Genomic DNA, 15,278 nt, shown 5'->3' on the forward strand with positions numbered 1-15,278 from the left:
GACTTGATTATACCATTGATTGTTGGACATATGACACACAGCAGTTAGGTAGCAAGACTGTATGGTGATATTACATCTCCGATATTACTTCCAAGTTTTTGTTTCCTTCGGACGACTTCTGCACTTTCGACGCTTTGAACTTTTCAAGTGCCGACTAGGTAGAAAAAGGATGCATCAATGCGTCTGATGCGTTGTGTGGTAACGATACTAAATTTGTGTAAATGGACTCCGTGCGAAGAATATCGCGTCGCGTACTATTTCCCCCTATATCGGAGGTATAAACACAGTGCATGTTTTATGCATGATTATATAAGTCGAGTACAATATTAAAAAAACTCGTACTTCAATGTAGTACCGAGGCTGTGTTGGAAGCTAGCTCAGCGAATAAATGGATAAGGGCCAATCAGAGCATCACATATCATTAACCTCGGTGTTTCCCGAATGTGTCCCGAAGGTTATTTTGCACTAACAAGCCTAGGTACCCACCAACGTCACTGTTCCCCAGATCATTGCGTCTGAGCTTAAGTTCAATTTGACCCATTTTTGTCCATTTTAAGTCAATTTAGTCAAACTTCCGCCATTTCTAAGCCTCATTAAACGTTACACATACCAGCCAACGAAGCTTAACCATCTCGAACAATCAAGCTACGCGCAGCGAAACAAGCTATCGAGGAGCTATGCTAAGGATTGACGACACTACTGAAACAAAGCTTCACCGTCGGACCATGCGGCAGCTCAGATGAGCTCAACAAATTTCGCCCAAGCCCAGCAGCGGTTGGCTGCGCGTCGATTGGCACGTGAACGAGACGCACAAGCTCAACTTGCTGCCACCCGTCAAGCATCGCGAGCCTGGTCAGAGGTAACGCGTTTGCCATATCCATTGAATCGATTCGGAGCCACGTCCCTGTCGGCATGGGAGGTAATATCCTCACGCGAAGGCACGAGGCCAGCCTTTCGAGTCGGTCAAGTCGATGCCGAGCTATTGGACGAAGACCTCGTAGGTCAGTTGAGGGACCAGGTCGGCGAAGCGTTCAAATACTTTGGAGGAAACATCAAGGATGACTGGTCGGCCGAGATACTGCTCGCACTCCGTACCATTCTCTTCAAACTTACGGTGTGGGATCATGACGCGACTTATGGTGCTGCTTTGCAGAACCTCAAATATACCGATGCAAGGCGTGATGGACCCATCCTGACACCCCCCACGAAGTGGCAAAAGAGCCTCTACGGCCTTATAACCGTGGGGGGCAAGTACGGTTGGACCAAATGGGAGAACTGGCTTCTAGATCGAGATAATGGATACGATCAACCTTCACCAACGGTCCAACGACTTACAAAAGTCACATCAAAGATTACTACTCTACATTCTATAGCGGCCTTCGCCTCCTTTCTTGCCTTTCTACTACATGGAAGATACCGTACCATATTGGATAGAGTACTGAGAATGCGCCTCGCTCCACCCACCAGTCAGGTCACCCGTGAAGTTTCTTTCGAGTATCTCAATCGACAGCTAGTGTGGCACGCGTTTACCGAATTCCTACTCTTTGTGTTACCTTTGGTGGGTATTAACCGGTGGCGTAGATGGCTCAGTCGCACATGGAGGAAGACAAAGGAGATCATCAACGTTGGCACAACAGAGGGTGACGATAGCGGCAAGCAAGGCGACTATGCATTCCTACCAGAGCGTACGTGTGCTATTTGCTACCAAGACCAAAATTCAGCTGTATCGGAAAATGAAGTTCTAGCTGCCGCAGCCTCGAGCGGAGTGGTAGGATCGGCACAGACAGACATCACTAACCCATATGAAACCATCCCGTGCGGCTGCATATATTGTTTTGTATGCCTTGCAACTAGATTGGAGCGCGAAGAAGGGGAGGGTTGGACATGTCTTCGGTGTGGCGAATTAGTGAAGGAATGTAAACCATGGAATGGCGATGTCCTGGAACAACAAATCAAACCACCGGCACCAACTACAAAGCATGTTGGGTTTATTGACGATCAAAAACCCTCTGTTGATCTCCTGCAGGAGGAGGATGATACTCTGCGTCGGTCTGAGAATACAACTACAGACGGGCAACCTATAGCTGAGCCCGAAGACAGCGACTCGGAGGGATACGAGGAAGAAGAAGCTGAAATGAACGGTGACTTCGACGACTGATTATCATTTCGTCATCTACATATGGCATCGCAAGACCATTACCACCTTGTCAAAATAGACAAGGGCTCGGCTCGGGACCTCCTAGCTACAATATTAGAGGACCGCCTATACTCATACCGTTGATGGTGTACTGCAGCTATTAAGCCACAACGCAACGTCGCGCATTATGATCAACCTTGTCGTATCAAAAAAGGGCAACTTGCTGGCGTCTAGAACCGATTTCGCCGACCGCTATATTAGCCCACACCTCTCCATTTCACCTAGCTGTCGGTCTACTTCGACGTGTTCCCTCATGCGTTCAATCTCCTAGAACCAGTCAAAGAAAAGAACGGTTCTGCACCCCCTTTATTCCGACACGTGTGTGTGGCTACTTGTTGTCGTGTCTTACTTCGCAAGTCGGTCGTGAGATAGCCTATTGCCTGACCCCGGTTTCAGGGGTGGCGGTTGGGAGCACCAGTAAGGATAAGCCAGGAGGTATAATTCATGAAATATGCGGTTCAGCTCATAAGGGCCTCCCGTCCGGCATAAGTTCCATCCACTACTACCTAGTGCTCGACGGTTCGGTATCTCGGGCAGGCGCCGAGACTCCGCTATAGCCCTACGCCTCCCATCTCCCAGGTTCGGCAATCGATATTATTTTTATCGTCATTTCAAATGGAACTCTCACTTTTTTGTCCTAAATAGGTCTCCCGCAGGGATGCTTACAAACGTAGCATCTCTTCGCAATGCGTTGCCTTGTCTGTCTAGTCGTGGCAACTTGAATAATATCGAAGTTGGAATAGGCTCTGATCATAGTTAATACACCTAATAATCAATCCCTGTTTAAAAGGCTTTACCGTCCCATCGTCAATGTGTATCTAGGAGTCAAAAACAATCGCTTCCTGTTAAACAGTATATACGTAGTCGATAATAGAGAAACCTCTCGCGTGCAGTCGCCAAGGCCCTCTGAAGTGTAACATACGACGATACCTCAGACACATATTTCGCTTAGCCTTATACTACAACTTTATGATGAACGCCCCGGAGCGGATGTTTTATTCCCCATACTCGGCCTCGACAGCTCGTGTACGTCAGCACCGCGATGCTCCCGAGGCCGTCATTCTAACTGTGAAAGTTGGAAAAAAAAGTATACTGCATAAGATGGCGATGCAGCTAATTCAAGGAAGTAAGCCACAGGTCGGGCAGACCTTCCTTGCTTACCCGCCGGCCTTTTCCTTGAGAAGAATCGGACAATCGCTTCCAGAAAGAACTTGGTTGGTCTGAGTATGGTTCGATCACGTATTATTGATTCTTGGCAAACATGACCATTCCTTCTTGATATGCGTGTCTAGTTTTCCCGCTTGTTGAATGGAATCTTTCCGTTGATAACACGCCAAATATAATAGATGTCCCTTTAGCTGGCAGTCGTCTACAGTCAGCCGGATTAGGAGGCAAACTAGTACACTTAATTACCCACGAAAGCTCAGTTCAAGGCACTGTTAGTACAGATTATACATGGCAAAAAAGATGTAAAATCATATATCATTTATGTTTTATGGTCCACCAGGTCATGTAAAGCTGTATTCTACCTCCTAATCCTTACCTAACTGTAGACAGGCTGTGCCCCTTAACAACAATATCAACACTTGCACACAATACTATAGCTGGACATAGAATCAGATGCACATCCTCCAAACCCGAAAACACTCAATCGCAAGAAGCTATTGGTATTTCCACCCGTAGTCAACGGAGATAAACCAGATACCACGAAAATAAGAGAAGGTGAAATTCAATTTGCTCGCTTGTTTATGTTGCATTGCATCTACCATTTACCAACAACCACCTAAAGCTAAGAGTTCGTACCTTGAGTTCTTACCCACTAGTATCTAGGTAGTGTACATATCGATCTCGCTATCCCAACGATCGGGTCCCATGAATTCTACCGGGACCGGATTAGTTATAATGCCTTTGGTGTCTTACAGGAATACTGAGTTATCAGGACAGTGAAACGAAGCTCCGAGATTGAGATCAAGAGGTAGCTCTTTGCGATTGAGTTCCAAGATTTTTAATGAATTACCTATTAGGTACTACCATAAACGGCCCTCAAATCAGATTACCTATAGCTGAGCCACGTGCTAGAAATCAAGAGAATAGGTCTCATTGAGTCTCCTTGATAGGTACAGAAACCGACCAACAGAAAACGAGTTTAAATTCGCAAAAATGGGATTGGATGGGCGAACGATGCAATTCTCAAGTTCCCCGACTCCCAAAATCGGAAATTCTTGGAGGAGGAAGGGGAAAACCGCCGAAGGAAGAGAAATCAAGCAGCCCCACAGGAGCTTAAGCACAGAGCTTCAACGTTCAGTTCGGCGCTAGCGACCCACTTAGGGACATGTACACAGGTACCGCACCCTACTGTAGCGTCATCGTCACGCGCCTGCCCTTCTTGCAGCGACAATCCACATGCACGGCACCGCATGAGCCCTCCTCCTCCCTCCGCTTTGCCCGTTCCGAACCTACCATAGTTACAGCCTACAGCTACAGGACTACCTTGCCTTGCCGCTTGAGACACCACATCGACGACCTTTCCTACACGTGCCAACCCGTTTCCCGCCAGGTAGGGAAGGCGGTAGGGTAACCCAACCAGCAGCTCGCAGCGCAGCCGGACGCATATACCAGGGCCTGCAGCGAACCGAGATCACGAGCTCGCCAGGACAACACTTATCTCGGCCTCTCCTCACTTACGTACTTCCCTCCTCCCATACCACTTCTCGGCTTTACCACCTATCCTCTAGCGACGCCTAATCCGCCGGACCCAGCCAACCTAACCTCGCCTCGCCTCGCCTTACCTCACGTCACTTAATCTATAGGTATCCCCTCCGCTTCGCGAGTCCTCGCGAATCCTGTTACCAGCGATACGAAGTACGAACAAGGAGGCGCCAGTCTTACCAACATCCCACCCCATCCCCTCTCTCCCCGTCGCCTGCCCGCCTCGTCTCGGTCCCTTATCACCGGACCAGACCAACACCAATCCCGCGATAACAGTCACCGAAAGGATTTCGAACCCGTCATGTGCGCCGTCTCGTCTCCTCCAAGCCAAGACCGCCGCCGCCGCCCGAACCCGCGTTTCCGTTTTCGCCTCGGTCGCCACGAATAGGTTCCAAGACCTAAGCAACAAGCAAGACGGGGGCGCCCACGTCGAAGGAGCAAGGAGAGTAAAGAGGAGGTAGCAAGAGGAAGAAATAGCGGCGCCTCGGAGCCACGATCCCATAAAGTTTAAGTTTAGGGCGCCCAGCTGGGTTACCAGGGGAAGGGTAGGTATACGGTTGGGTACCACACATCTAGACGTTTAGGTGCGCTAGTGAACTTAAAAAAAAAACAAGTCGTCAGAAGTAGCACAGGGCTGTCCCCCCCGTACCCCGTACCCGTAAGCCGGCCCCCCCCCCCATCCAAAATACCCCAAATTCCCAAATCCCAAACCCCAAACGATGCCGGACTTCTTCCCCTTCATCCCCGGAACCGAGACCGGCCGCGCCGCCCGGCAACACGCGAGCGACGCCTCGCCGCTTCTAGGCCGCTTCCGCGCCGTGCCCACCGCCTCGCGGTCCGGCGTCGGCTTCGGCGTCGGCGCCTCTTCCGCCGCGCAACAGCAACCGCCGCAGCTCGGCCTGCTATCCACGAACGGCGGCGGCCGCGGCAGCGTGCACGTCGGGTACGGCGCGCTGCTGATCGCCGGCATGGATTCTGATTCGGGGGAAGACGATGACGATGACGACGACGATGACGATGATGGCGATGACGGGTTAGTGGGTAACGATGATAGTAATGGGGGTAACGGCAGGAGGTGTGCGAACGTGGCGAGGAGGGCGTTGCGGGCCTGGCGTCGGTTCGCGAGGTTGTCGCGTCGGAGCGTGAGGGACTTGTGGGTTGCGCCTAGGCAGACGGCCGTCAAGCGCGTGGTCGAGAGTTGGTGGAGGCGTTGGGGAGTTCTGGTCTTCCTTCCCGCTGCTTTGGTGAGTCGCAATCCGGGGTATTTCTTGATTACTACGACTTCTACGGCTAGGGCGCCTTTTTAAGGAGGCATAGCGTAGCAAAGACAGTTCGACTATTGTGGTGTGATTATGAAGGCTAACGGATGCGCGATGTACGCTTTATCTAGGCAGTTGCATGGTGCGCGATCCCGTTCCCGCAATATGCCTTCCCGCCGAATTCGCACGAATCTAAGCCCGTGCCAGACTCTCCTTCCTCTCAGCACAGGGCACCTGGTCACGGTGAGGCGCGCGTACAAGTGAATTTCTGGTTCTTCCTATTGGTATACTACGGATTCTACAACCTAACGGCTCTGATCTGGATTACTAAAGTGTTCAACCTCTATTCCCTCAACTGGTGGCCGTCGACTCTCGGTTTCCCCCTGACCGTCTCGCTCATTGCGATTATCTCTCTCGCGGCTCCGATCCCCGTATATCTGATTCCGGAGGCGCGCTACCTGACGGTCCACAACACGGCCTGGATCAGCTGGACATTCGTCATCATGGCCATGCCCGTGGCTATTGCCTTCTGCATCCTGATGACGCACGAGCGTCATTTGGGTCTTAGGAACTCGCTTAGCGAAACCCAGCGCATATTCACGAGTTCGTGGTGGACCGGCAAGTCGGACACGCTTTCAGCTACCCGAGACTTTAATCGGCGTCGAGGGAGGATGAGTCGAGCTAGGACCTCTTTCGATCCGGACGCTGCATTACAGATCGCAGACCAGTCACGGCCAACCATGCCGGCATTCATGCAACGACGCCGTTGGCTGCCCGCCAGCTTCGTGCGCTTCGTGTGGTTCTGCCTTGCGCTCTTCATTAGCCTGCTCGCCTACCTGATAGGAGAGGCGTACGCCGAGATCTATCTACGGACGCTGCCGCACAACAGTTTCGAAACGATCGTCTATGTCTACAGTTGGGTTGTGACGGTCCACCTGTTGGACGCGCTTACGGGTTGGATCCTCGGTGCTACGGAAGGGGAGCGGGTAGGGAGCTATCCCCTGAGTTGGATCTTCAAGCTGTAAGTTTCCATTAGGGCTCGCCGGCTTACCTCAAATCCCACTGACAGAATGAACAGCTACTTCATGTTGACGTACCAAACCTACGTTCGCGCGCTATACGCGCGCCTTCGTTCACCCACTCAATTTATCTGGCTCCAAGGTCTCTCGTCCGGCTTCCTCATCATTCTTACCCCGGTAACTATGACGCAAACTTATCACCGCGTATTATCGATGATAGGATTGACTACCCAGTCGTATGCCTCGTACCAGAAGATCTGCACCAGAAACGTCTTCATCCGCTTCTTAGCTGAGAATGTAAGCATGCTCACGTTCCTAGGGAGCATCTTGGTGCTGCACTTCGGGGCGAACAAAGACGTATATCCATATTTCGCCTTTGACGACCCCGATGAATTGTATGACTTCGAACTAACATTCTATGCGTCCATGATTACTTGGGCTTGTGAGTTGGCGGCCGGAATCGTTCTCAGAGGTTTAATTCGGTGGATCTTTGGAGTCAACGCCAGCGTCGAGGGGAAGATGGACCTAGCTGTGTGGCCGGAGCTGCTACCTACGAGCGTAGCCGTAATGTTGCATGTATTGCAGAGTATGCTGTTCTCAATCATCCGATTGCACTTTCGGTGACAGGATGGTAGAGGAACCTTTGTTGAATTGATGTGGAGAGTCTGGATTGGTGGCCCCCAGAGACTTTTGCAGCTCGGTTAAGCGTGGCCAGCGAATGCTGCGCGCGCTTCGAAGTCTAGGGCGAGCGGATAGGATCTTATCAATGACAGATTCTGGGGAATCAGTGGTGCTCGGTCGACTGGATTCTTTTGTCAGGCAATGGTCTGTATCCCAGGCCGTAGGCGTCTTGTTTGCTTTCAGTTGTTGCTCCTCGTTCAGTTGCTATGCAGAGGTGCCCAAGGCGGAGTAGATGATACCCTTTTAGAACAAATACCGTAGAATAGATATCCCCTGACTGCTAATCAAATTTTACTATAATTTTACTGTGGCTTGCGCAGAGAGGGTGTGCAGTGACGTGGATCGAAATGAAGATGCATATGTTCTGATTGTTTCTGCATTCCTGGAAGAGAGAAGACCTAAGGCGAAATGGACACGTCCGCAGGGTAGGAAGAAAAGCTTGCTAAAGGGTTGTCCGAGTCTAGTTTCGATTACAGTACCTTTATCTCTGCATCACGGTGGAGTGATTCATTGGTGGGGAGGTATCATGATGCACGAAATACTGCATACCCGGTGTACCAGTTCTGAAGGCCGAAAAAGTCGTGAGAGCAGTGTGGAGTACGTAGAGCCGGCCGGACGAGCGCGAAGAAGCTTGGCGACGTATCGCCCACATAGCACCATCTATTCTAGTATATTAGGGGGGCCGGCAAATACGAAGAGGTGTGTGTAGCTGAGTATGTGATATCTGCTTCATGGCCACATCCGAGGATGCTTCCGGTCGCCTAAACCTATCCGGGATATTTCCTAAGATTCGGATCGGTCATATATGCACGGCAGCAAAAGCAGGTATAAATGAAGCCATATTAGCGTTATGTCTGAATCGGCCGATTGCATCATGCTGTGCACCCCTCCGATATGGCGGGTGGCGCCTGTCAATAATAATCAAGACCTGGCAGTGACGAGATCGATTTTCCGGGACGGTGTATCTCAACTCGGGAGACAAGACCGTTGCAGCAAGAGAGCAGAGCATTTACCGAATAAGTACGACCATCTCGACTCTTCTTTTTAGTGAAAGCCTAGAACACCCCAAGGCTGATGAGTGGGCATGATGTGTCGTTCCAGATGATCGACAGATTTGCAGATCCACTAACGACGACGTCGTCTTTTGGCAAGGCTACGGTCGTCAACGCTTACCCTCAGCTTGCTACGGCAACCTGGAAAATGCTCGAAACCCTTCGCCATCTTCCCGTCTTCCGATCCAGTCAGAAGAGGTTCATGGATCAACCAGGGAAATCTACTCAACTAAACCCGGAGACTGGCGGTGAACATACGCGATGACTAACTTGTGCTGCTTATGGTCCAGTTCCCCGGCATATCTACAAATAGGATAATAAGAAAGGCGCGGTCAAGATGCCTCAACATGCGGGGGACTGGGGGGAATGTACTGAAACGCTGGACAAAGCATTCCATGCATATACAGGACGTTGAGGTGAAACCAATGCAGGTCGCGTACCCTCGCATATGGCTATAAGTGTTGAATGCCCCACGCGGATACTGAAGGCCCAACTAGAACTTCAGAAAGTGGGTTGTAGTATCACGGAATGATACAACGGCCATGTCGTCTTCAACATGCCGGGATTCCACAAAAGGTTAGGCGGTAATGTCTAGATGGGCCAAGGCAACCGCAACCGTCGTGACTACATAAAGTTGAGTCATATAGCTTGCGGCTTGTAAGAATCTCATAGACTGTGAGAGCACGGCTTGCCGTTTTCTATCGGGAAATCGTCGGTGTGTAGGACAGTCAGCCAGGCTGGGAATTGGGAATTAAAAGAGTGGTGTGGTGGCTGACAAAATAATTAAGGGACTCGTTCGTTATCAGAGTCCCTTGCTCAGGAACACGAGCCGATGCTTATTAGCCCGTATCTGGACGACGGCCAAATCCAGGACAGAGTACGGCCGGCTTACGCGAAGAAGAATAGGTAAACCTAGAAGCTCAATTTAGCGCAAGTATCGCGGCCTGAGTTTCGAAGGTGATTCGGCGAAACCGGCGAATTACTATGTGCGAGGCTGTATTGACCCAATTCTTGACGCGTTTCGAGAAAATAGGACCTGGCCAGGAGACTTAGACAGTCACAATTTCTAGACGCTGGGCGTCCAATCATCCGGGTGTCCTCCCCGGCTAGAACAATTCGACATATGCTGGGAGTTTCGACGGAAACTATCACAACTCCAAGTTCGAACATGTGAGTGAACAGTGGTGTGGTTACAGCATCAAATGTTGGTCACAACATTGGATCCCCTGTCTCGGTTGCTGAGAGCATGCAAGAGATGTGGTTGCAGGAGCCGGAGTGCGTTGTACCACCTCGATCGAAACGGGGACTAACGGCTAGGTCTGATTTGACTAGACGAGAAGCGGATGGCGATTGAGGCGCAACGCGTCCTTCAAGCCCCAGCCGATTAGCGGGATACGAGCCTAGTTGGTGGATGTGAAAGTACAAGATGTGTCTAGGCATATGTAGGTGTACAAAGTAGTATTGGCTCTAGTGATGCTCAAAGGCTGAAAGGGGTCATTGCGATCCTGGCAGCCTGGATGGGATCCTTCGAAACATTCTCTACTATGTAACTGGATCCCGGGACGTTATAGATGCAGTTGACGAGACGAATTCGGGGAGCATCGATAGCACCTTGTTAGTCAATGATCACCTCGATCACCTCATCAATTGCTCCACACAGAGAGGCCGATGTGGCGATTGGGGGCTTTTTCATAGAAACAATTATGTATGTATTCCGGGGACGTAGCCAAGAACCCAAGGCCGTGTCAAAGACGGAACTGGGCCAGGATTGTACGAGCCACCATAGCGTTGTAAGTGGATTGCGAATACATGCCTCAAGTGCTATTGATGTACATAGGTGGGTTATGGAAGAAACCGGATGTGCATACGGGGAAGCATGCGATGAGTCAGGGTTCGAGGAGACCTCTCAGGCCGCCGAGCTGGGAAACAATTTGAAAGGTCGAAAGGAGACTTTGTTGTTGAAAAAATGAATGTAAAAAGTCTTTTGGGGAAACGAAGTGTGGGGTTTGGCCGAAAAAAAACTTTGGTAGAAGTCGAATCGCGATTTCCAAAACCTCTTGTGAATCTCGTGGCGGGGCAGTCGTTTCTTAACTTGTTAATCCCTGACCTTATTCCTTGTTTAAGTATATTAGGAAAGCATACTATTTCTGATGAGTCTTAGACATGTACTTCTATACTACCTACATGCGTCCAATGGATTTAGTAATGTATGTGATATTTCATGGGTACTGTAAAAATTCGTAACCTGGATATACTACCTTGGGAGGCATGTGTCTATATGTGTCTATAAGTGCAAGTACCAAGAGTTACATATATGTAAGTTATAAGTTGTCATTAATAATAATTAAAGAAAAGAATTTTGATAGCTTGTCTGTTGTGATATATGATATGTGCTCAAATCTCTTAAGCAAGATAGTGTGCCATTCGGGCCTCCATTCAGGCCCCCATATCGACACCTCCTAGGCTATTTATGTGTTGTCCGTATGTACAAGTGAGTAGTATACAAGCAGTTTCACAACTGTAAGAATTCCTACGGTAAGCCTATTCAATGACCGAAATAATTCTTTAGGAAGGTGGCAAATCTTTTGATATGCCGTTGATCGACATTACTATGTAAAACTCTGGTGTTTCCCGTTTTCAACCAGTTTCCCGTCCAGGTCGTAACACATTTTCCCCTGATCATCCTATTTCTTTGCAGGGTTTCAACGTTCTAATGCTTCTAGAAGGAATCTATTACGGGTTTCAATATGTTATCGCAGAAACTCTGTAACAAGCCGTCTGTTGTCTAAAGTCCTGATGTGACTGAGCATTCCTTGATTTCTTCTCTCCCGACCTTAGCTGCTTAAGCTGCCTTACATCGCATGCACATGCGTGGCTGCTCACGCTTTTGCGGACACCTCTGGGAGTGATATAAGGCTTATTGATCTCTTACCGACTCTCCGATTCTTTGTACATGATTATGTAAACGCAGGTTCTAATAGATGCTAATAAAAGTACGGCGTTAGCCGGAAACCAAGCCATCAGCGAAGAGGCCAATCCTTGATAACGCGGCCAACTCTGCATACGTTCTAGTTCTTCGTTCGGTATGGTCACAATGGTGGCATCAGGAGGTAGTGGGGTTTTTGCATGGTGAGAAAAGAGCACCGAGAAAAATACAGAAAACCCCTGCACCACCCACCTGCTACACCCACGCGAGGGGCTGAGGGGTTCATCATTCGTTCTCGATATTACCTTATATGTGTACCTGATTGTGTACCTACCTAAGTAGTTGTGTGTATGGGTGTATGTGTAGGTACCTTCTTAATTAAATCTCCTGAAGCAGTTTTCTTTCCTTTTTCTTTTTTTTCTACACCGATATATGCTCAAGTGTTGTTGCAGATGGCAATTATATGCCTGGGTACCTTGTAGGTAGGCCTTTCCTTCTCTTATCCCCCCTTCCCAGTTATCTCGTACCTTTGCCTATCTTGGTAAGTGGGTTATCATTTAAGCTTGCTTTAGACCTGCCTTAGGGTCCCCAGCTAGTTGGTCGGTGGGTTTCCGTATGTATCGTACATTATAGGGTACATGCGGAAGTGATACTATTACTTGTGGAAGATAAGTAGATTTTACTATTGCGGTACAATGCGCTTAGTTTCTCTAAGATAATCTACCCCTCCATGGAAAGAAGAAAGAAAAAAAAATTCAAGAGGGAAAGAGCACAGTTAAGAGAAGAAGAAAAATTAATTGAGCTCAACTCCATCCCACTCTCTATTGGACACTCCACTTCGTCTTAGCAACATCATTGTCTTCCTAGCGACCGTCTCACTTTTTTCCCTCCTATCCCTTCTCCCTCCCTATTATTCCTCCTACCCAATATCGGATTGTATTGTACTGTACTGTACACATACATACATCCATACATCCATACATAGAAACATCTCACAGACCTCCTAACTAGGGCTGCATTCATTATTGTTGTTATTATTATCTACCACCCAGGTTGGCGGCAAGCAGGCTACATACCTACACCTCCTACCTACCTACTGCTATCCCATCCCGCCCCCCTGCGCATACTCCGCGGTCACGTCTAAAGCGACCTTGTCTCTGCCTGCCTGTCTGACTTGGCTGGGCTTGTGCCTTGTCTCTGCCTATCCTATTCGTCTTTCTACATTCTACTCTCATCCTGGCCCTTCCACCGTGCCACACCCCCAAAAATTTTCTCTCGCATTATCTTTTCCGTCGGTACACATATCGCCCAAGCCCGCCCTCACTCCTCGCTGTCTCTTCTTCTCTCCTTTCCTTTTCTCTTCCTCAGCATGAGCGGTCTATCCACCACCGACACCCCCGCTGATTCCGTGGCAACGAACCCAAGTCAGCCAAGCATCATTTCATCTTCCATAACCGATGCCTCGCGACGAGAGCCCGCCTCCTCCGCCGCCGGTACCACCGAACTCGCCGGTCAATCGGTAAATGCCCTGACTGGGCATGAGCAGGAGAAGCTTGAGACTGCTAAGAAACTGGTCATCGACGCGCTTAGATTCGTACCTGACTTTCCCATCCCCGGTATAAATTTCATCGACATCCTACCGATCTTCCAGAACCCAGTCGCCTTTGAGTCACTCCTAGAAGTGCTCGTCCTCTTGATCCGAGAGCGGTTCGGCGACCAGATTCCAGATGTCATAGTGGGTCTGGAAGCTCGCGGTTTCCTCTTTGGGCCTACACTTGCATTGAGGCTCAGCCGTCCATTTGTCCCAGTCCGCAAGAAGGGCAAGATGCCAGGCGCATGCAGGACTGTTGAATACAAGAAAGAATATGGCAAAGACGAGTTCCAGGTGCAGTTAGATGCCATCAAGCCTGGTCAAACATGCTTGATAGTGGATGATATCATTGCTACTGGTAAGTGGAAGCCTTGTCTGCGTCTTCCTATCACATATCTTTTTAGCTGCTTGAGATACAAGTCTACTCATTTCCATTTCATTTTTTATACCCAAATTTGCTTGTTTCTATTGAAGTATCAATGGACATGGAAGCAGTTTGTCTGCTTCTAATCCCGCACTTCCACCTGGTGTTTAGTAGGAGTATGGCAGGAGATAGTGGCAGTGCTGAAAAGTACCACCATCCTAAGGCTTACTCACGACTAAGCCTGCATAAGTCATATACGGCTCAAAGTTGGCTCAAGCCGCGTCAACAAGTCTCACATGCAAGTGAGAGAGGATCCGAATAGACCAGACCTAGTGCCGCATTCAACACTAGACGAATATCATCTATAGCCAGTCTCTAGCGCAATTTCCTTGTTTATCTGCTAGCTCCTCTTTCAGCCTGTCCTCTCGACTGACTCGATGACGCAGGAGGAACTGCTGCCGCTGCCGGCCAACTCGTGGAGCTCTCCGATGCTAAGGTCATGGGTTACCTCTTCATGATTGAGATCACAAATCTCAAGGGCAAGGCGCTGCTAGGTGACAAGCCGTTCATCACCCTCGTCGAACACGATGAAGAAGAATAGATTCCGCGCAACATTTGCCATATCATTCCTGGTTTCTACGTCAAAGGCTCCAACCCCAGATACACGAAAGAGGACAAAAATAATTCACAAATTTCTAAACATTCTACCATTCTAAATCTAATGATAGATGCCTCTCGGAATTTATTGGATAGTCGGGCGGATTTAGAAGGCGCTATCCGGTTGCTACGTACTTCAGCGCAACCATAATCACGGGTGGGGAAAGCTGGTTGAGGTTGCATTGGCTACGGCGTTAATGGAACACGAACAACACCAGTGATACTGAATCTCTGTTTTTACATGATTTGCTCATAGAGAGTCATAATTCCGTAATTCATCCTAATCTCAATAGACCGCTTGGTTCCAATTCCCGTGAATACGCATTGTCTAACGTACCTATCACAAACATCTCAGAAACAACCCAAAGTTGGCAGGTTGTTAAAGTAGCTATCTGGTACCTAGGTGCTTCCCATAAAAATTCTCGCCATAATCATATCATCACAAGATAATATCGCTGTTACATTAAAATTTACCACCGTTTAATTCTCGTGTTGGATTGTTACAATAGAAATCAAGCTTGGTAGTTGTCAACTAGATAAATTTCTAACGCATTGCCGTCGTTGAAATTACTTCGTACGAACTACTATTTTTAGCCCACGTCAAGGACCCAGATATTTTTGGTATCGAAAAATCCAATAGCCGGGTTCTATGTAGCTTAAAAGTTATTAGGTGTATGAATGAAGGTTTATTCTCATGCTGATCCATGTATTTTCTCATCGCCTAGATCCTGCTAAGGGAAAAAAAAAAAAAAAAAAAAAAGAGCATGGCTAGACCATGTCTTTGACTACGTTGCCTTCGTTCATGTACCTATATAAGAATGGT

The 15,278-nt window shown here is 48.8% G+C and overlaps 4 protein-coding genes across 4 annotated transcripts; 3 read left to right on the plus strand and 1 right to left on the minus strand.

The window, feature by feature from the left end:
- The first annotated feature begins 525 nt into the window (after window positions 1–525).
- F4807DRAFT_284211 (Pex12 amino terminal region-domain-containing protein) lies at window positions 526–2,771 on the plus strand. The gene has a single exon (XM_047994722.1). The coding sequence runs from the start codon at window positions 740–742 to the stop codon at window positions 2,156–2,158; it is 1,419 nt and encodes a 472-aa protein (XP_047849920.1). The 5' UTR covers window positions 526–739; the 3' UTR covers window positions 2,159–2,771.
- Window positions 2,772–4,878: 2,107 nt separating this feature from the next.
- On the minus strand, window positions 4,879–5,516 carry F4807DRAFT_284217 (uncharacterized protein). Its single transcript, XM_047994723.1, has one exon. The coding sequence runs from the start codon at window positions 5,406–5,408 to the stop codon at window positions 4,983–4,985; it is 426 nt and encodes a 141-aa protein (XP_047849921.1). The 5' UTR covers window positions 5,409–5,516; the 3' UTR covers window positions 4,879–4,982.
- A 109-nt stretch (window positions 5,517–5,625) lies between these two features.
- Window positions 5,626–8,290, plus strand: F4807DRAFT_471078 (uncharacterized protein; the record flags this gene model as incomplete). Its single annotated transcript, XM_048002884.1, has 3 exons — window positions 5,626–6,150; window positions 6,297–7,186; window positions 7,235–8,290. The coding sequence occupies 3 exons, from the start codon at window positions 5,626–5,628 to the stop codon at window positions 7,806–7,808; spliced, it is 1,989 nt and encodes a 662-aa protein (XP_047849922.1). The 3' UTR covers window positions 7,809–8,290.
- A 4,922-nt stretch (window positions 8,291–13,212) lies between these two features.
- Window positions 13,213–14,399, plus strand: F4807DRAFT_464690 (adenine phosphoribosyltransferase; the record flags this gene model as incomplete). The annotated part of the gene is made up of 2 exons (XM_048002169.1): window positions 13,213–13,792; window positions 14,245–14,399. 2 exons carry the CDS (start codon window positions 13,213–13,215, stop codon window positions 14,397–14,399), a joined length of 735 nt encoding a protein of 244 aa, XP_047849923.1.
- Window positions 14,400–15,278: the final 879 nt, after the last annotated feature.

The sequence above is a fragment of the Annulohypoxylon truncatum genome, assembly GCF_022578515.1.
Source record: "Annulohypoxylon truncatum strain CBS 140777 unplaced genomic scaffold F4807scaffold_43, whole genome shotgun sequence".
In the NCBI taxonomy this organism is placed as follows: Eukaryota; Fungi; Ascomycota; class Sordariomycetes; order Xylariales; family Hypoxylaceae; genus Annulohypoxylon; species Annulohypoxylon truncatum.